We start from the raw sequence: 22593 nt of genomic DNA on the forward strand, positions 1-22593 counted from the left end.
GTTGAGAGGGGGAGGGGGGAGTGGGGGCAATAGTCCCCCACCCCCTTTTTCCCTCAGACGGCCGTCACGTGACACCTGGCGCGTGAGAGTTTGGGGGGGGGGGTGTTTGGGGGGGTCACGTGGGCGCCACCTGTCCTCGACTCCACGTGCAACCAACCACCACGTGGTTTATACTCTTTGGTTCTTTGGGGCCGTCCATAAATGACGTCACGCGATTTTGGAGGATTTTTTACCCCCCCCCATCGTCACACGGCGTCACAAAAGTCAGACCCCCCCTCAAATATGACGTCACAAAGCTTCAAACTATTGTCATTGTAGTGCGTATTTAATGTGGCGCTGCACTCTGATGTTGTAGGAGAACACATTTATTAGAAAGTCTATTTAATTAGGTAGAACGTGTTGTCTATATTAATTTAAAGTTGCGCATTTTGATGTGACGTCACATTTCTCACCCCCCCCCCCCCTCGTCACACATCGTCACAAATGTCTGACCCCCCCCCCCACCCCAGGTGCGTGACGTCATTTATGGACGGCCCCTAAAGTCACGTAATTAGAAAAATAATAGATCACGACGTTTCGATCGCAACACAAGCAATCGTCATCAGGTAGGACAACCACAGCAAGTAAAGAATCTGCTGAAGTTTTTCTACCAACGTGACTTTACCGAAAGAACCAAAGAGTAAGGATTCATACTCTTAGTTCTTTCGGTAAAGTCACGTAGGTAAAAAAATGAAATTAAATTAATACAAATAATAATCTCACGACGTTTCGGAGGCAACACAAGTCTCCGTCATCAGGTGGGACCGTCACAGCCAGATTTGCTGCATCAAGTGCTTCACATCTAGAAAGAGTATGGATTCCTGCAGCCACGAAAGCTTCAAATCAAGATTGAACCGCGTGGTTTGTTGCACGTTGTGGGTGGCCGCTTGCCAAACGTCGATGGTCGAGGCGTACTACGGCGGCGACAAGCCCCATCCACCCCCCTGCCCCCTGCCCCAGGCTGTGTGAATGAGGGGAGCAAGGAGACAGCGTCGCACCGTCACCCTGCACGGCTGTGAAGTTCGCGTCAGGGCGGGGCGCAGTTTTGTTGTTTCGCTCGTGCTGGAGGATGCTGCTGTCACACGTGGACCCAACGTTTCTTGTGGGCTACGTGGGGTGACGCCCGCGCACGCATAACGTTGACATACATTTGTGTGCATTTAAACACATTCCTGCGGAGGGAGCTGGTAGGAACGTTGGCTTGTTCGGTCAATGGCCAGGGTCAACGGCGGCGTGGTGTATTCCGCAAATATGCCCAACTGTGAGGGCGGGCACAAGCCGGCGTGAGTAGGTTAAACGTTGAGTTTTATAAGGGCACCACGGGATGACCAGCATCTCCCCACCCAGCCCCACCCCTCCCACCCCCCACCCTCCCCACCCAGCCCCTCCCCACCCTCCCCTCCCCACCCCCCCCACCCTCCCCACCCAGACCTTCCCCACCCTCCCCTCTCCACCAAGTCCCACCCCTCCCATTTTTTGATGCACGACGGACGGACGGACACAATAATCCCGTGTGGGCTGGTTTAACCAGGAGGCTCCTACCAGTATTACTTGTTTTGTGTAACTTGTGCTCTGTGTAAAAGCATTCGCTAAATAAAATCGCATTCGACTGCATCATCGTCGTGATCCACGGGCAAGGTAGCACCGTCGGTGTCCAAAGCAGAGTTCGTCATTTGTTTCCACTTCTGCCTTGTGCCAATATGATCAAGTAATGCACATCTTTCTGGCACCACTGAGCCACCGCTTCCCCGCATCTCTAATGACTGCGCAATTCCGTTTGGCCTATGGCATAATGCACCTCAACTACACTTAATTTGCACTGATGTAGACCGATATAACTAATAGATACTTAAGTTGCATACTCTTGGGTTTTTTCGGTAAAGTCACGTAGGTAAAAAATAATAAAATAATAATAAATGCAAATAAATTAATCATTTATTATTATTGTATTATTTTTTACCTACGTGACTTTACCGAAAAAACTTAAGAGTATGAATCCTTGCAGTCACGAAAGCTTCAAATCTAGACTTAAGTTGCACTTGATTCAACCTACCACTGACGTACATGCCTGATTTGGAATGGAACTGCATCCAGCTAATGTGGTCCTGGAATTCCCAATATTAACTCTGATGCACCGATCTTCATTCAAACAGACAGCCTTGCTCTTCTTCAGCTGTTAATACCACTAGAGCCATATTCGTAACAGCTGTTATAGGTTGCTACGGTGCTTCGTTGCGGACAGCAGAGGGTTGTGCAGCAGCTGTCCGCCCTTCAACCCGCACTCGCCCGCAGTGGTGAAGTATGGATAAATAAACCCCCCACACAAGGAATGTATATGCGCTCGCAGAGAGCCACCCATGCGCTCAGCATCCTCATCCCCATGTCCTCGCCTCCACGTGGACAGCCACTGCCCTTCACGCTTTCCCTCCGAGCCCGGCCATCTGACCATTACTAAAATGTGCGTGGTTACATTCGCCATGGCAGTGTGTGTTCGCACGTGGGTGCACGGACGTTCAATACGATGCACACAACAAAAAACTCAATACGCTACGGTATCTTTTAACCCTCACCCCTCTAGCGAATCGTTGACTTTCTTCTCCATCCCTCTCCAACTCATGATGCCAATGGGCAATCGTGCCACGAAGGGGTCCGTTCCGATCTCTCGCAGAGAGCGAGGACATCACCCCGCGTTCGAGAAGGGCTCGCGGACGGAGTCGGTCGCGACCTCCCGACCATCAATCACCGAGTTCCACTCGAGATCCCAGTTCCATCACACGGGGAAGCTGTCGCAGCCCGGATTCGAACTCGGGTGAACCGATGCGGTGCTGGATCAGGGCGCTAATCCCTTAGACAACCCGTCGACCTCCCCCCCCACCACTTCCTTCCCTTCTTCACCGTCCAACTCTGAGTCTGCAGTGGACTCATGCCCTCGGGGGGAGCTCAGCACCATCGCGCTACGACGTGAGAGCAAGCAGCTGGGCACGGGCAAGCAGACACTGCGAGGGGCAGTGAGTGAGTGCGACAGATGACGACGGGTGGTTGATGTTTATGCGGGGGCGGTGGATGGGTAGGTGGTGATGGGTGGTGATGGTGGTGGTGGTGGGGGGGGGAAGATACGACGCATCCATGGCGACACCGGGGAGGAGTGAATGAGGGTGGTTGTGTGGTGGTTGCGGTGGTGACGCCGTGAACGGGAGCCTCGGTGGAGGCGGGGCGAGAACAGCCTCCCCCCGAGCCCGGTCACAGCGCCACGGGCGGAGACACACGGCCGGACAGCCCGCGGGACAGCTGCTCCCGGCTCACTAGCCTCTCTCTTCGTCATCCTCCTCCTCCTCCCTCCTCATCATCATCTTCGTCCTCCTGGTGTCTGCTCCATGGCCGCCCTCCCGTCGCTGTCCGCGCTGCTACTGCTGCTGCTGCTGCCGCTGGCCGCCACGTTCAACGTGGACACGCGCCTTGCCGTGGTGAAGGAGGGCGACTCGGGCAGCCTCTTCGGTTTCTCCGTGGCGCTGCACCGGCAACTGAATCCCATCGATCGGAGCGTGTGAGTGGCGGGCGCGCACTGCACGCCGCACACCTGCACCGGGTAGCACGTACACAGACACACACACACACACAGGTGCAGCAGGCACACACAGGGCAGCAGACACACACACACCTGCAAGCATCCACACACAGAGCACGGGACACACGCAGTGTAGCGCACGCACACGCACGGGGCAGCAGCCACATGCCTGCACTGAGTGCAGACACTGAGTGGAGCAGATAGCGACAGAGATAGAGACGCACTCGGGGGATAGAGACACACCTGGGAGATGCAGTGGTACACCTCAGATGGAGACACACCTGGGAGATGCAGTGGGACACCTGAGATAAAGACACACCTGGGAGATGCAGTGGTACACCTGAGATAGAGACACAGCTGGGAGATGCAGTGGGACGCCTGAGATCGAGACACCTGGGAGATGCAGTTGGACACCTGAGATAGAGACACCTGGGAGATGCAGTGGTGCACCTGAGATAGACATACCTGGGAGATGCAGTGGGACACCTGAGATCGAGACATACCTGGGAGATGCAGTGGTGCACCTGAGATAGAGACACACCTGGGAGATGCAGTGGTACACCTCAGATGGAAACACACCTGGAAGATGCAGTGGGACACCTGAGATAGACAAACCTGGAAGATGCAGTGGTACACCTGAGATCTAGACTGTTGTACAGACACAAATGGGAGATATCGACACACATCGAGGAGATAACATCGCATGCCCGTGGGACAAATAGCGGTGGCTTTGGGAGTTCCTTTATCCAGCAGTGGATTTATCGTGGCTGATGATGATGAGGATGAGATAACAGACAGACACAGACGCACACCTGCAAGATATAAGATTGTAGACTGCTAACGCTTGTGTGGGTTATGTACTTATATGGCATTTCCCCTGCGTGGAATCATAGCCTGACTCTGCAGATGCCTTCTTTAGACCGACCATTCAAATATGTTCCGCATATATAGTTTCAGAGGCACACTTTGCAGCAGTGGGCATTGGTGACTAAAACTACACCCCGGTCCACGTTTGCTCTGTCTCTTGCACCGCAGTGCACTTCTGAAATAAATGTTGATGGTGTGTGCATAATGTACAAAGGCTGAGCGCTTTTTACACCTTTCTGTGTGTCCGCTTGCAACCACTGTCAGAATTCCCGTGAAAAGCATGCTGACATAGCACCCACGTATCTGTGTGCTATGGACTGTCGCAGCACTTCGCCTGCTATAGACTGACAGTGTGCGATATTTGTTCTCAGCATAACAGCGTTGCCAGCATGCTATTGATTGACGTGGCATTTCACCTGCGTTCTTGGGAGTCTAGGCTATAGCTGAATGCGTGCGAGCGAGCGAGCGCGTGTGTGTGGCCAAATAATTCCATCGTAGTATCACCGTGTGTTAGCATTTAATCAAACATAGGCTTACACAGCCGTGTGTTGCTACAGGCTACACCGCGCGCATGCCTTACTCTGATGTTGGGGGCATGGGTGTGTCCAGTTCGGCACGGTGCGCTCTTATGGAAAAATGTGCGTCTCGGGGCGTGCTGTGGGGGTGATTGTCTGGGGGGGTGTCTTTGGCAGAGTGTCGGGGGCTGCAGCGTGACTCACGTTTCACTCTCCAGCGCTATGTTGAGCAGCTCCGCAAAGGACCCCGTCCGTAATCCTCACCCCTCTTGTCACGCTAGTTTTGTTTTCTTCATCCCAGTTCAGTCTTCCACTGTTCTGTTGCATGTATGCAAGTTGAACTTCTTTCGCGCCGTACGTAGCCAATTCTCCGTTCTGGATGCCTTCATCCTCACAATCCATCCCCTGCCCCCCCCTGTTTGTTCCTATCCATTCACGATTCCAGGTAAAGTGTCGCTCAGTAATCTGCATCCTCAATCAAACTCCAAACAGTTCCTGCTTTCATCCACATTCCTCCGCTGAAAGTTTGCGTCTGCTGTCCAGACTTGAGACGTTCACTGTTTGCATTCGAAACACTGACAGCAATTCTGTCTTCTCACAAGCTTCAGACTTTGAAATGGAATGGAAGCGTCTTGCATTGGCCAACGATCATTCATCACTGACTCACTTCTGGACTGTTCACATTTAGCGGACCTGTTCATCGCGAACAAGTGCAGCAGCATTGCACAGTGTACACAGTGGTTTAAAGCACGTGTCAGTGTATACTGCCTGCTCAGAAGTGTTTATGTAACTTTACTGACTAATGCCCAATAAACTGCACATGCATGCTGTCGCGCATCGGTACGCTGCTGCGTTCCATGAGATCGTGATCACGAGCCATGTTCTATCCACTGCTGAGTGAAGGCCACCCCATGTTGCCATCCCGTGTTCCCACGACGCCACACCACAATGCATCTCGTCACTCCATCTCCGCGGCAGACATCCTCTTGACCTTGTTACGTACTTCAGCTACCATTCCGTCACCACTCTCATCCGTGGGCCATCCATTCCTTCTCGCAATGTGTCCAGTTTGTTTTAAAGCTTTCGTGACAGCAAGAACATTTTCTTCAAGAAAAACATTTTTAATCTGTGTGTATTACCAACTGTGGCATGTGGATTTGAACCATCGACCTCCCCCCCCAAACAAACAATGAAACAATATTTTCTTGCTGTGTTTTTCACACCTGATGACGATTGCTTGTGTTGCAGTCGAAACGTCGTGATAATTTTATTGTTTTATATTTTTATTATTTTATTGTTTCCCTTCTACGTGACTTTACCGAAAGAACCAAGCATATGTTGTCTCCAGTTTGGAATTGTTTCATGATCTATGTGTTCCGATGTCTGTCTCTCAGGCCTAATTCAAATCATGCATGCATGCATTCAGATGCCTCTTTCGAATACTTCTCAATTATTGTTTCATCGGTTTTTTTTGGGGGGTCGATGGTTCAAATCCACATGCCACAGTTGGTGATACACACAGATTAAAAACGTTCTTCTTGAAGCACATTGGAATGCTATTTATCACCATAAAATCACATTCTTCAAAGGCACTCCTCATACCTGCTCTTGGCCATCACTTTATTTAATATATACAGTATATGTATATATATTTTTTTTCCTTTCCTTAGGGCCCCCCTGCAATGACCGTCATAAGTATATATGTTGTGGCTTCCAGTTATTTTATTATATTATTTTATTATGTTTTATTTTTATTATTTTATTATTTCCCTTCTACGTGACTTTACCCAAAGAACCAAGAAGAGGTTTCCAGTTGTCGTCGTCGGTAATCCCTCGGGGTTCGGGGATGACGTCCGTCAGGTTGAGGGGTGGCTATTGAAGTGACTGAGGCAGTCCAATTTTGGATCCGCAGATCTTTGGGCATTGGCGGCACGTGGTCTCAGATGGAAGTGGGATCCGCAGTGCCGGTTTGGTTTCCTTTTCCTTTCTGTAATGGCAATGAAATGGCAACGAAAATCTATTCTGTGTCCTGGGCAGTATCTGTTGCCGGGCGGCACCTGACTGGGAGTGGCGCGCAGGGAGCGAAGTCACTACTGGAAAGCTTTACAAGTTTCCGTGTGCTGTGTACAGTGCCAGTAATCTTGGCTCAGACAAAAAAAAAGCCCCTCACCTCTTCACATATATGAACTGTGCTTCCATTGTAGTTCGTGACCAAGTGAAATGGCATACAGTTTTGGGGGTAGAGGAAAACTGAATTGAAGTATCGTCATTTTTCACATTTATCTGAGAATCCTGACAGACAAGAGCAGGTGAAAGTGCTTAAGTTTAACCAGCTGTCGGGTCAGTTGTGTTGCCTGTTATGGCTATTCCTTCGTAAAAGGTAGAGACAACCGTTGGCTGAGTGCATTTGCAAAATATAGCTGTGAAAACAAGTTTATAAATACAGGCTCATAAAAATTCACTCGAAAAACTACGTAGACGTTTCAAGCATTTGCGACGCTTCACTTGTCCAGATTGTGGATTGGGCTCGTTGAAGTCTTGACTGGTATTGACAGATCCACTTAGCCGTAAATGAAATGACTCAATCATTTTCTGCACAAGGCCGAAAAGAAAACTCATCAGCAGTGTGATCGAATAGAGCAGACGGCAGTGCACATCTGTCTTTTAAGAGTGAGCTGTCAGAAAAAAGACACTTTGCTGGGAAATGCTGTTGCAGGATAAAAGTGTCACGATTGCATGTTTTGCTTATTCTTTTTGTACGTTGATATCCTTAACAGCCACTGACTTTTTTTTACAATTGAAAGTATATGTGGAAGTTTTTTTGTTAGATATTGGGCACAACAGAGATTGACATTTTATTTATGCTAGTTCCATTGATAGAGATACATGTTTTTTTTATGAAACATAAGGTGCTATACCAATTCCACATCTTAACAATAGTGTTCGTCTGATCATGGTTAAAGACTTTCTTAAAGATCTGAGCAGATGGCTCAGCAGTAGAGTGAGCAGCTTGCAATCGGAAGGATGCGAGTTCAAATCCCGGTTGGGTGTTGACTCAGTCCATCATTCTCTTGGGGTCAATACAATAAGTACCCCTTAATGGAAAGTCAACAGTGGTCGCCCTATGGAATCACTTGCCTCTACTATAGGAATGTGGATATTTCCATCACTGGTTCAGGGATGTAAACAGGAGGCGAGCACTGCCTAGATAAACTAAAGTAGAAACTATTTTTTTTATTTATCAGGAAAGGCCCACTGATGCATGTTTTAGCTCTTTTTTCAGAAGCGAACTGGCCACAAAGAATAGCTCAAGGAAGTGGCTTATAGTGTGGACATTTACAGTAGGCAAATGTTCGAAACGCATGTTTCATTTGAGCAAGAAATTACTTATTTGGTTAAAGACTTACAGTTCACAGGTTTGGGATGTGTACCAACATTAATTAAACAGTACTCTGGCAGCGAGGGTGGAATATTTAATTTTCCTTATAAGCTACCATTTTGTACGTGTGGTAAATAATAACGAATACTGTATCGGAATATGTCATGTAAATATTTAATGTCTTATTTGTAGCTTAATGTGTTTGATTGCATCAATTTATTTACGGTAGTTAAATTATGTAGTGCAACACATTCACTCTGATGTGGTGTCATTTATGTTTAAGTGAATTTTTTTTTAATGCACGTTGTATGAGTAATCGTCTATGACGAAATCACCTGAAATATGCCCATGAGATATTGGAATGTAAGCAGGGCTGAGCCTGGGCACTGCTTGGAATGGTGACCCCCATCCATAGCCAGTGTTATGGGCTGCGGGGTCATGCTTTGGGCAGAAAAGGGCAGTGGCAGCAAAATCCATTGCACTGAACTTCTATGCTTTCACCAACCCTGCACTGACCAGCATCGTCGTGAAACATAGTCAAATAACTTCCGGGACCCACAAGGCAATGCAAGGCCCTCATCTCGAAATGGAATAAACCACCAATATGGAATACCACCAAAAGGTTTAGGCACTGCTGGCTAGTAATGTGCATGCGATGCTATGCAAGAGTTATGCATATGCTCTAATTTAGTGAAGGAGTGCTATATTTGGACAGTGCAGTGGTATTCCAACACACTGAGAATAGCTTCTTATTTGGAAAGAGGAAAGCAAGCGTAACACATTCATCCCGCCAATGGGGCTGCATATACCAAGTAACTTTACATTGGCTGTGGCTTGAGTCCCATAGAAATGTTTTCTGTGCCATGTATGCTTACAGGCAATTCTTATGCTTTTAATCCCGAACTCATTGGTGGGCTTTTTACAATTTGCACTCATTCTCCCCATTGTGCATATATAAGCAGTCCAGGCTCTTAGGGCCAGGTGGGTTGTGGGTTTGGTGTGCAAAGTTTGACTGTTGACTTTACTTCTTTTTAAAGGTTGTGTGCGGTGACTGTTACATTATATATATATTTGAACATTTTACATAAATGTCATCGTCTCTTTCAAAAAGGAATATGTAAATGTCAAGGGGGTTTGAATTTATAAAGAGACTTTTAATAATCCTCTAACCTAGGTCAGTACGATTTTGGTAAGAAATATGTTATAAATGGCATATAAGTTATACCAATTTTGCTGTTAGACGACTCATGTGATCAAAGATGGTGGCACAACTGCACATTGAAAGAGCTGCGAGCTGTTGTTATGTTTTTTCCTTTTAGGATGTAGAGACAAGTGAAGTGTATCGAGATGAAATATGGTCATGGCTATGAACTGTGGCAATATTGCAAATGTATGGAATGGCTGCAATTAGAATGTGACCATCTGTGGTGATGACGCCGTAAATGGTAATCAGTTGATGCTTCACCTCTTGCCAAAAATGATCACATCGATAGGTCGATTTTCGACCACAGGTAGGAATCCATTACATATCAGCGGTCTTTGTGATAAGTGTGGAAACAGTTTAGTCAGTCATCAACGAAACAGTGGAATTACCAAATAAGTGTGTGCCGAGTTGTATGCCAAAATGTTATTGGACGATCATAAAGCAAACAGCATTCACATTTGCTGTACCTGATTGACCAGATGCATATGTGAAGAATATGCATTTTTCTATCAATGCAACCATTCCATCTTTTTGTAAATCTTGCGACAATTTGAACAACTATCTCCATATTCCAACAACACTCTTCAATACATGTCAATTGCCTTTAAACCCTCAGGGAACAAATAATAGTAATTATTATTTCACTGTACAGGGAATTCTCTACTTACGAACGAGTTAGGTTCCAGAGGTCTGTTCGGAAGTCGATTTGTTCGTAAGTCCAACTTTACTCCTGTCGATTATAAACATGTTGTACTGCATGTACACTAAACACGGGGAATGGCTTTAAAAGTTGTATAATCACCTGTAGATGTAGATGCTACTGATTATTCATGTTCTGCAGATGTAGATTCCACCACCGCCATCTATTGCGCGGCGGTTGAACTTCCGAACAGGCGACTGGACATACGGACAGGTTTGATCGTATCTCTGAAAGTTTGTAAGTCGAATGCTCGTAAGTAGAGGAGTCCCTGTATTTCTTATATGCAGCTGTGTAAGGGCACTGGTATATTTGATGAAGTGACTAAATTTGTGAGAAAAACATATCGCACATGAGTATCAGGGTCATATCATATTCACAGGCACTTGTGGTAAGGACTTGCCAGCCTGTAAGGTTAGGTAAATATAGGAGCAGGGCAGCACGCCCTGTGAACAGGAGGTCTCCCAGGGTCGGTCCTGCGCATACAACTGTTAGTTTCATGCGATTTAAACACGAATACCATTTTCTATCGTGATATGCAGCACGTGTATCTCAAGTAAAACTCGAATTACCTGCACCGCGGTTGGTAGTTATCAGTAAATATGATTTCGTGAGGGGACAAAGTTAATCAATAATTTTCCGAATTTTTTCCTATATAATAAGTAATCATGTACTTGACTTTAAGCTTTCGTGACTGCAGGAATTCATATTCTTTGGATCTTTCGCTAAAGTCACGTAGATATTTTTTGTTATTTTCTTTGAACCTATCTCCGTGAGTGTACCGAAATACCCAAATAATATAATAATGTACTATCATGTTAATAAATACACACTTCAGAGGCATTTACCACTTCCAGTAATTGCAATGTTTTCTTTGCATATTAAAACCACACAGAGCACTGCCAATAATTAACTGTACTTTCTTGAGAAGGTTAAATGCATTTGGTGTGAACTTGTAATGAAGCTTTTTGAGATTGGGGCTATCACAATGCGAAACAAGACAAATAATTGTGATGTGTAGAGCAACACCTTTGTTTTGATTAATAACCGCAGGCGTGACGACCTTCCAATGAAATTCAGTCCACGCTTGAGATTTTTTTTGTTAATCCTCGATCGGTGTCCGTTTGTTTGAATACAGTTTTGTTCATTATTTATATAGCACCTACGATTGTTCTTATTTACCGTGTTGTTTTGAGCCAGACTGCTGCATTTTACGAAATGGAATGCTCGAAACGGTTGTAAAAATTGCATAACACTTTGAAGACGAGAGTGGGAGCTCATGGAAGGATGTTGCACACAGGGCGCGTGTTGTTCATTGTTTGAAGTAGCACAGAACTGAGGAATTCCGTGCGCGCTCTTTTACATGTCAGTCCAATCGTTTCAACATTTTACTAAAGGTGAGGTACACATATCTGAAGAATCCACAGAGGGAAAATTCTTGCCAAATGTATTTTTATATATATGTGTGTGTGTGCATTCAGTTTTTATATAATTTTATTGTGTTTTATTCCGCACATTATCGTTACTAATTAAATACTTATTGGCACTAACATGACCACCAGCCTTCCACTTCCCCCATAGCTAGGAGTTAATATTTGGTATCAGTTATGGTTACTGACTGTATAAACGTAATGAATTCCTATCTTTGGCATACATCATCAGTGCTAGCATGTGGCTGGCATTTGGGTTCGAGTTAACTTCATACTATATAGCCTTAAAAGACAAGAACATTTAGAAATCTGTATTTTCTACGAAATTCAGTGAAGCCATGAACTCATGGCTGATGGCAGCCAATATCACAATATCATCTAGGCAGCGTTAACAACGCTGAAAAGATGACTAATTAACTATGTTTTTACCTGGATTGATTTAACCATCAAACAACATTTTGCCTGTGAAAGTCAGAAAATAATCAAAAGACTAAAAGGGTCAATGAAGTAATCATACTTTCCCTCCTAGAGAACTCAATATGTTTCCGCTGGGGGGGGGGGGGGTAGCTATGTTTCCAGTGAAGTTTTGAGCAATGTGGGCGTGCGAAATCGTTACAAAAGCCCACTAACACAGGAGCATGAAAGGCCGTTTCCAGCGAGATGACCTTTTTGCTGACCCCACGGTCGCGTCCTGACGTCGCAGCTAATGTGGGCTGGGTCACGTGGCAGATCGGACGCACTTGGTGATCTAAAGACGTTATTCCTGCCCGAAAATTAAGTTTCTGAGTGAATTTTGTTAAGCTTGCAGTCTCTTGACAATGTTTTTCTTCTGCTCATGTTAAATGTAAACACAGCTCAGTGTGTATGTTGCAATGTGATTAAAATAAATGTAACATTTTTAGACGCATGGCATACTATAGCCCTGTAAATATAATGGGGAGAATGGCATCACTCGAACAGATGTGTGTTGCATTAGTGCTGTATGATAATTATCAAAATGCATTGGCCACATGATGGACGACCAAGGAATGTACAGGTATTGTCCCTCAAACATACAATGCATGCATTATACCTGATTAGTTTCATTTGCATAATCTTCATGAGAAACGCTGCATCGTAGCCAGGCAGAAATGAACACACGACCATATTTACTCATAAAACGCTTCAAACTTATTTTTTTTTTAAGTAACAAGTAGTGGGTTTTAAATAAATGGATATTGATGCTGAGCTTGCTATACACGAGGAGTGTTGTTTGGAATATTTTAAAGGGGAATGCTTTGTTGAAGCTATAAATATACTGAGGAGGATGAATGCAGTCCTTTCACATCGTCAGCCACTAAACTGAGAATCTTTGTCTATACCAATGGTCTCTAACTGCTAGACCGGCCTGTTAATGGTCCAGCCTTGAAATCACTATGCTCTTGTGTTTCCGAAGATTTATGGTGCTTTATAGTGTAGGCTTTCTCATTAAAACAATGTGATCCCGTCTTGAGGAGGGTTTTCAATCGAAGATGTAATTCAACAACTTAACACTCGCCATGTCGAATATTCACACAAGCAGGATTTAGTTTCATTGTAATTTTAACATCGATCATCATCCACGATCTACCGACTGCTGGATGAAGGCCTCTTCAACTTTTCATCAAATTTAAAGAGTCGGGCAATGCAACACGCCATCTAACTACTGGACATGAGCTGATCTCATCACTTCATCTCTTCAGTGATCATCCCCTCAGATGTGTTCTCTACTTTGGCTGCTACTGCATCGTTGGTTTCGACCACTGCCCATCACCCCTTCTCACAATGTGGCCTGCTGAAGCCCATCTACTTCACGTCAACGATGTCTGTAGTTTGCGTTTGTGCTTTTGATCGATGTGTTCTGATTGCTGTTTCTCAGTGTAATTCCAAGTGGTAACCTCTTCATACTTTTTTTTATTTTATTTTTATTTTGTTCCATTTTGTTCTTCTTTGGTATCAGTAAAATGTTTTTCACTGATCCACATGTGATCTCTCTGCATCTCAATATAATTCCAAGCATGGAGCGCTCTGCACACATTTCAGCTTTTGTTCGATTTTCTATTCTGATTCGCATGCCACTCATTGAAAACGTTCTTTTGTATTGGTTACATTACTTCTCACCATTATTAAGATCAATAATACAAAAGGATTGCTCTTGCTTGCTTTATTCAAACTTGTTTTATTCATGACATTGGACATTGACGAGCTGACATTGAGAATTGAGAAATGAAATTAACTTAATTAGAACAGACACATTTCATATTGTCAAAGACGTCTTTGTCCTCAGCAAATTCTGCACAGGAATTGATCATAGGCTGGTGCGATGTATGTTGCAGTTCAACATAGCCAAAGATATGACAAAGATAATTGCAGAAAGAAGCAAGATAGTTTAAAATGACTATTTAAAAGCATGCAAAAAGTTTTGAATTTGCAATACAAAAATGGTTTTCATTCTCTCTCTCCATATATATGACCGAAACAATAACGTAAAGTGTCATACAGAGCCATGGCTATTAATATAACCGTAGCTGCAGAATATGTAGTGGTCAATGATACCACTATATACAAAGGAAGCCAACAGAAGTGGATTGTAGAGCACCATATGTCCCGTGAGGCGTGCGGGCTTCACAAGACGGACGGTGGCAGACGACCAATGCTGCATTCAAAGTTACGGACTGCCTCAAAAAGGCTGAGTACTCTCACTCACTTTATGCAGCCACAGCACGGGCCGGCCCTTTGTGCTGCACGTGCCCTTTGCTGCACTGGGATATTGACCTTTTCATAGCGATGTTTTCAGATGTACGTTAAAACTATTTTTTTTTATATTCCTGAAACGTTTTTGTTTTGCCCTTTCACTGTTGCTCACCGACTAAAGTCCGTTTGTTCTAGAAACGAGTTTTGACTCAAAAATTGCAACGTTCTATATTTAAAAAAAAAATTGCTTGAATAGAAACATTGTGGAAATTACCCTTATGAAAAAGCATCGAAATATCAATGACGGCCATATTTTGCAACATTGAAACATTGCGTTTCAGTTTAATCATGGCTGTCTGGCTTACACTGTAAGCCACTGTCCAGTAAAATACATGTCAATGCATCGCAGAGTATTTCCAGCATGAACCAAAAGTTTTAATTTAGAGTGTGATTCTCCAATGACTGCAGCATTATTATTATTATTTGATAGAATGGAACAACGGTACCTGGGAAAATGATTATGCTACCTCTACAGCAAAGTACTGTACCAGCAGTATGCGTTAAGCATAACAGTAATATTAACATTGACAAACTTAACTATCGATCAATCAGTGTTACAATTAGCAGTGTTTTCAGCATGCCAGAAATCGCACTGGACAAGAGAACGATTCACCTTTGTTGATGTCTGATCCTCACAGACCTGGTCCAGCACTCTGGGGTAATTTGATTCACTGCTACCTCAATAAATAAATGTCCTTGTCAATACAGTACAGTGTTGCTCAATACTGACTACATGCTCGCCTTGTAAATGTAATTGCGTGGCTGATCTGTGGGTGTACTGATGCTTGCATGTGGGTACTGTATTGGAAGATGTAAAACGAGCAATTGTGCTTGTTTAGTCAACGCCAATTCATGCATTTATATTTGTGTGCCAGAATTTGTTTTATTCTTGTATCTCCTACCATTGAACATGTATCCCTCTAACTGAGCGATGACAGGATAGGGATGTAATGAACATACATTTGGTGGAGGTTTTATTGGCAAAACAATGCGACCAGTAATGTTTCATTGATTCTAATTACACTGTGGTATGATGTGGAAATGACAATTCGTAGCAGCTTAAAAATATTGAAATGTTGCTTTGATGGAACCTTGTGCATGGTTAGCGAGCCGGGATGTGACTGGTGACCCAGCAAATCTTTCTTGAATGCAAACGGCATTCAAATGATTAAGTACCCATACCATGAGTGGATGTCATCATTTACTGAGAAATAAATTAAATACAGAATCGCTTCTGCAATAATATACCTGCATCATCGTTAACATTACCTGATTGTTAATCAACATCCCTAGTCGTCTGCGACAAAGATTAAGATACTAGACTGTTTCAACAAGCATTTCTGAAATGACGAGGTGATCTTTATGCCTTAATTTACATGAATAAATACTGTAACCAACATCGTGGCCTTCCAATAGAAAGGAGTTAATTTAAAGGCACACAAAAGCGCGTTTGCTATAACGTATCGCTACAGATTGTCATACCTACTACGTTAATATAAATTATTCCTACCTGTTCCTCACTTATGAAACCGTTTTTGTTTTTTGTTTTTGTATACAGGTTACTGGTGGGAGCTCCGAGAGCAAAGGCCCTTCCCAATCAGCACGCCAACCGTACCGGCGGGGTCTACCAGTGTCCCTTCACCACCAACACCGACGACTGCCAGAGGATCATCTTCGACAATGACGGTAGGGAAATGGCGTCCCGTTTTACGCACCCGGTTGAAAAACGTCCTCCTACGGGGCAGATCGGCGTGCCACTTTCGTTCATCGGATTCAGTTTTTTAAATCCTTTATATTAAGTTCACTTGCTTGCTTGCTTGCGCGCTTACGACCGTGCAAATCTTTCGGTCGTTTTTTAACCCACTTCTCGTGGTCCAATCGAGCTGACATTTTGCACACAGACTCGTTGTGCGTGACAATTTATTTTCGTGAAAATTTTTTTCCAAAATTTTCAACATTTTAGGAAAAAAATTGTTATTATATTTAATTACCAATTGCTTAATGGTGGCAGGCAATCATCTGACCCATAGGTAGCAGTCATTTCAAGCCAGAGGACGAGAGGACTCTAGCCGCCCGTTTCAAAGACCAATGTGGGCTGGGTTGTGGCCCATTGAACACGTACTGTAATTTATTGTTTTGCTCTTTGTAAGAAACTGAAAACACAGCAAGGTCCTCCTGTCATGGAATGTAATGTAAACCAATCGAAAGCAAACAACAATAAACGTGTGCCTATTTTAAAATCCTTTATATTAAGTTCACTTGCTTGCTTGCTTGCGCGCTTACGACCGTGCAAATCTTTCGGTCGTTTTTTAACCCACTTCCCGTGATCCAATCGAGCTGACATTTTGCACACAGACTCGTTGTGCGTGACAATTTATTTTCCTGAAAAAAATATTTCCAAAATTTTCCACTTTTTAGGAATTTTTTTTTCATATTTAATTTAAAATACCAATGTGATAAAAATGAAACTCTTACTCAAGAAAAACAGAAATGAATAATAAAATAAAACCCATGCCACGCATATAAAGGATTTATAGTGAAAAACTTTGTTTTTACGGGTTAATTTTTTCCCACCCGATCTCGCTCCTTCCTTTATTCCATCGTTTTCATCCCAGTCCCATAATGGAACGAAGGCTTAAAGTTGCACGAAGAAGTTTGAATCGGTGGATTGATGCTTACAAACTACACTGAGGTATAGAAGGAGGGGCTCATGCATCAGGGAACAATTGACAATGAGAGACACTTGTTCAGGAACGTTTGTAAAATTTGGGCAGAGCACATTACGAGAAGGAATTATAGCCGATGGATGAGGCTAGCAATGGAATGACAGCCTATGGATAGGACTCACCCAAGAGGGTGACAACTGTGATCAGATCAGCTTGTGTGGGGGAGTGGGGTTTGTGGTGGCATTGCAGGACTGTGTGGAATGCTGACACTGTGGGGCAGAGTTTATCCGGTAATGGATTGACTATAGTGATGATGATGACTGCAAAGCAATCTCACGTTCATGTTAACATGCCTTTGTGATTTTTTAAATTCCAATGTATGTGTAATGCGGGCGTAAGCGACCTTCCGGATGTGACGTCACGGGGGGTGGAGTCATGTGACGTGGGTGGAAGGTTCGGGTCCTTAAGCGGGTAAACCGGAAGGGGAAGTCAGTCGGGGTGTGAGCGGAAAAGAGTGAGGCCACGCGGGCGGGTGAGAAGAGGGGGGGCACCGACGGCTATCGGGAGCCAACCCCGAAGACAAGAGGAAGCTGCGGAGTGGTGTGCAGCTGCAGAGGAGACAGCCAGAAGGGCTGCGGGTTAGAGGCAGCGGTGTGGCTGCCAGGAGGAGCTGCGGAGAGAGAGAGAGACAGCACGAGGCTGCCAGGAGGCGGCGTTCAGGAAGGAGTTGCAGCGAATACAGCCAAGGGGGGCTGTGTGAGAGAAACAGCAGCGGGGCTGCTGTTGTGGATCGGGCCGACATTGGAGTCAGCACCGTGGAGAAGCTACAGAGTAAAGACAGCCGTGTGGGTGTACAGCACGAACCGAATAAAGGACACTGAGCCAGACATCGTGGTCCAGTCGTTTATTACACTGGTGTCGGAAGTGCAACGGCATGTCGAAACAAGTGAGGAAGAAAGTTAATCCGGCGCCTGCATCGGCTTCTTTGTCCGACGACGACGAACTCCCTCCAACCTCGGATCCTGTTGGGGTGGTGGAGGAGAGCCCGGCTGAGGCGACCACGGGAACGGGAGTGGAGGATGTTGGCGCGGTGGCGGGTCCGTCGACATCATCAGACGCGGATCAACGATGGCAAGCGATGGCGGTACAACTGGAGGCACTTAAGGACGTCCTGGCGCATCTATGCCATCTCGTCGCGCCAGGGACGATGGATGATGCAATTGGTGCTCCGCGGGCCGCCACGTTGCCTGTCCTGCCGCCGCCATTGCCCACGCGGCAAGAGGCCGCCATTTTGCGCGCTCCGTGGCGCCAAACCGCCATCTTGGCCACGCCGCGGGCCGACGCCATTTTGAATTTGCCATCACAACCACCACCATTGGAAGACGGCGGGAAGAGGAGTCGGAGTCGCCACCTTACAACGGTTAAAGAATTTTCCGTCGGTGGGGACTGGAGCGCGTTCGCCTGCCGCTTCTTGGCGGCGGTACGCACAGCAAGATGGACCGATGCGGAGGCTTTGGAGGTGTTGCCGACTCTCCTGGACGACGAATCTGTCCGATTCTTCCGTTCCATAACGACCGATAAGAAGGCAACTTTATGTGGTGTTTTTCAAGAAATGGCCGATGCTTATGAGCCACCAGATGATGCGCATCGGCGATTCGCTCAACGACAACGAGCACCAGAGGAGTCGCCCGTGGCGTTCAGGGGTGCGGTGCTGGAGCTGGCCATGGCAGCTTATCCTGAGACGCCACAGGACCTGCTCGAGCCTCTCATATTAGGGAAAATGTTGGAGCTGTCTCGGGATCTAGGGATCCCCATGCCTGTGTGTGGGCATGAGAAGCTAACTTCCCGGACGGCTGCTAAGTGTCTCGATGCGCAATTCAACCTCCGTCGCTGGAAACAAGTGACGGCGTGGACGGGGGGGCCCGTCAAAGAAGGGGATGCGCTGGGGTGGAACCCTGCGCAGGCTGTCTATGTTCCGGATGACCGGGGCCCTCAACAACTGACGGCCGCCTCCGCTCCATGGACGGGACGCGGCGGGCCGAGACCGCGCGCGGCGCTACCAGAACGGGGCCGTCAGGAGGCGAGGCCTGCGCTTCGGCGCAACGAGGCCGAATGTTTCCGCTGCGGGCGTAGGGGCCACTACGCCAGAGACTGCTGGGCCCGCTTCCCGGCTCCGCCGCAGCAGGAGGCCTCGGCACCGGTCAAGTCGGCTAAAGATCCTCCGAAACAGGCCGGCCGTGACATTGCGGGGGACGAGGGGCCCTGCTCGGAGGACGCCTGCCAGGTCTGCGGGACCTTCGAGCCCTGCGGCCCTTCCGACCCAGCTGCGGGCACGGTCACAGGACAAGCCCAAGACTAACTCTTTAGGGACACGGGACGGCGATGGACTTCCAGCTGCGACAGGGGGATTACCCCCTGTCATTCCTCGACTTTCATCGCGTTCCCGTTCTGCGAGTGGGCCGCCGACCGTCCGGGACGGGCCGGCGACCCGCACACGTTCCAAATCGCTTACGTTTCGTTGATTGTTGCTGTCTTGTTATTTTTTTCTTACAGTTGTATTTATTGCATGCTTTTTGTACGTTCGTTGATGTTAATTGCGTTGTTGTTGTTGTTCTTGCTGTTACATTGTATGCTTAGTGTCCTTTAGGGGGGGAAGCTCGGTTCGCCGCATTACGATTTGCTATTGGTCAGCCGAGGTCGGCTGGGATTTTTCTACGGGGGAGGGTGGTGTAATGCGGGCGTAAGCGACCTTCCGGATGTGACGTCACGGGGGGTGGAGTCATGTGACGTGGGTGGAAGGTTCGGGTCCTTAAGCGGGTAAACCGGAAGGGGAAGTCAGTCGGGGTGTGAGCGGAAAAGAGTGAGGCCACGCGGGCGGGTGAGAAGAGGGGGGGCACCGACGGCTATCGGGAGCCAACCCCGAAGACAAGAGGAAGCTGCGGAGTGGTGTGCAGCTGCAGAGGAGACAGCCAGAAGGGCTGCGGGTTAGAGGCAGCGGTGTGGCTGCCAGGAGGAGCTGCGGAGAGAGAGAGAGACAGCACGAGGCTGCCAGGAGGCGGCGTTCAGGAAGGAGTTGCAGCGAATACAGCCAAGGGGGGCTGTGTGAGAGAAACAGCAGCGGGGCTGCTGTTGTGGATCGGGCCGACATTGGAGTCAGCACCGTGGAGAAGCTACAGAGTAAAGACAGCCGTGTGGGTGTACAGCACGAACCGAATAAAGGACACTGAGCCAGACATCGTGGTCCAGTCGTTTATTACACTGGTGTCGGAAGTGCAACGGCATGTCGAAACAAGTGAGGAAGAAAGTTAATCCGGCGCCTGCATCGGCTTCTTTGTCCGACGACGACGAACTCCCTCCAACCTCGGATCCTGTTGGGGTGGTGGAGGAGAGCCCGGCTGAGGCGACCACGGGAACGGGAGTGGAGGATGTTGGCGCGGTGGCGGGTCCGTCGACATCATCAGACGCGGATCAACGATGGCAAGCGATGGCGGTACAACTGGAGGCACTTAAGGACGTCCTGGCGCATCTATGCCATCTCGTCGCGCCAGGGACGATGGATGATGCAATTGGTGCTCCGCGGGCCGCCACGTTGCCTGTCCTGCCGCCGCCATTGCCCACGCGGCAAGAGGCCGCCATTTTGCGCGCTCCGTGGCGCCAAACCGCCATCTTGGCCACGCCGCGGGCCGACGCCATTTTGAATTTGCCATCACAACCACCACCATTGGAAGACGGCGGGAAGAGGAGTCGGAGTCGCCACCTTACAACGGTTAAAGAATTTTCCGTCGGTGGGGACTGGAGCGCGTTCGCCTGCCGCTTCTTGGCGGCGGTACGCACAGCAAGATGGACCGATGCGGAGGCTTTGGAGGTGTTGCCGACTCTCCTGGACGACGAATCTGTCCGATTCTTCCGTTCCATAACGACCGATAAGAAGGCAACTTTATGTGGTGTTTTTCAAGAAATGGCCGATGCTTATGAGCCACCAGATGATGCGCATCGGCGATTCGCTCAACGACAACGAGCACCAGAGGAGTCGCCCGTGGCGTTCAGGGGTGCGGTGCTGGAGCTGGCCATGGCAGCTTATCCTGAGACGCCACAGGACCTGCTCGAGCCTCTCATATTAGGGAAAATGTTGGAGCTGTCTCGGGATCTAGGGATCCCCATGCCTGTGTGTGGGCATGAGAAGCTAACTTCCCGGACGGCTGCTAAGTGTCTCGATGCGCAATTCAACCTCCGTCGCTGGAAACAAGTGACGGCGTGGACGGGGGGGCCCGTCAAAGAAGGGGATGCGCTGGGGTGGAACCCTGCGCAGGCTGTCTATGTTCCGGATGACCGGGGCCCTCAACAACTGACGGCCGCCTCCGCTCCATGGACGGGACGCGGCGGGCCGAGACCGCGCGCGGCGCTACCAGAACGGGGCCGTCAGGAGGCGAGGCCTGCGCTTCGGCGCAACGAGGCCGAATGTTTCCGCTGCGGGCGTAGGGGCCACTACGCCAGAGACTGCTGGGCCCGCTTCCCGGCTCCGCCGCAGCAGGAGGCCTCGGCACCGGTCAAGTCGGCTAAAGATCCTCCGAAACAGGCCGGCCGTGACATTGCGGGGGACGAGGGGCCCTGCTCGGAGGACGCCTGCCAGGTCTGCGGGACCTTCGAGCCCTGCGGCCCTTCCGACCCAGCTGCGGGCACGGTCACAGGACAAGCCCAAGACTAACTCTTTAGGGACACGGGACGGCGATGGACTTCCAGCTGCGACAGGGGGATTACCCCCTGTCATTCCTCGACTTTCATCGCGTTCCCGTTCTGCGAGTGGGCCGCCGACCGTCCGGGACGGGCCGGCGACCCGCACACGTTCCAAATCGCTTACGTTTCGTTGATTGTTGCTGTCTTGTTATTTTTTTCTTACAGTTGTATTTATTGCATGCTTTTTGTACGTTCGTTGATGTTAATTGCGTTGTTGTTGTTGTTCTTGCTGTTACATTGTATGCTTAGTGTCCTTTAGGGGGGGAAGCTCGGTTCGCCGCATTACGATTTGCTATTGGTCAGCCGAGGTCGGCTGGGATTTTTCTACGGGGGAGGGTGGTGTAATGCGGGCGTAAGCGACCTTCCGGATGTGACGTCACGGGGGGTGGAGTCATGTGACGTGGGTGGAAGGTTCGGGTCCTTAAGCGGGTAAACCGGAAGGGGAAGTCAGTCGGGGTGTGAGCGGAAAAGAGTGAGGCCACGCGGGCGGGTGAGAAGAGGGGGGGCACCGACGGCTATCGGGAGCCAACCCCGAAGACAAGAGGAAGCTGCGGAGTGGTGTGCAGCTGCAGAGGAGACAGCCAGAAGGGCTGCGGGTTAGAGGCAGCGGTGTGGCTGCCAGGAGGAGCTGCGGAGAGAGAGAGAGACAGCACGAGGCTGCCAGGAGGCGGCGTTCAGGAAGGAGTTGCAGCGAGTACAGCCAAGGGGGGCTGTGTGAGAGAAAC

General features: G+C 47.9%; 1 protein-coding gene across 5 annotated transcripts in view; it reads left to right on the forward strand.

Annotated features, from left to right (window-relative positions):
* The first annotated feature begins 3256 nt into the window (after window positions 1–3256).
* LOC144725891 (integrin alpha-6-like) overlaps window positions 3257–22593 on the forward strand; it is a 41919-nt gene continuing 22582 nt past the window's right edge. For 2 of the 5 annotated variants that reach the window (XM_078604676.1, XM_078604675.1), the window contains exons 1-2: window positions 3261–3583; window positions 16027–16154. In XM_078604676.1, coding sequence (XP_078460802.1) covers window positions 3414–3583; window positions 16027–16154 — 298 coding nt within the window. In that variant the 5' untranslated portion in view covers window positions 3261–3413. Of the gene's footprint in view, window positions 3584–16026; window positions 16155–22593 lie in introns of all 5 variants that reach the window. The other 3 variants (XM_078604674.1, XM_078604677.1, XM_078604673.1) reach the window with 3 other exon arrangements.

The sequence above is a fragment of the Lampetra planeri genome, chromosome 2, assembly GCF_965212315.1.
Source record: "Lampetra planeri chromosome 2, kcLamPlan1.2.h2, whole genome shotgun sequence".
Taxonomy (NCBI): Eukaryota; Metazoa; Chordata; class Hyperoartia; order Petromyzontiformes; family Petromyzontidae; genus Lampetra; species Lampetra planeri.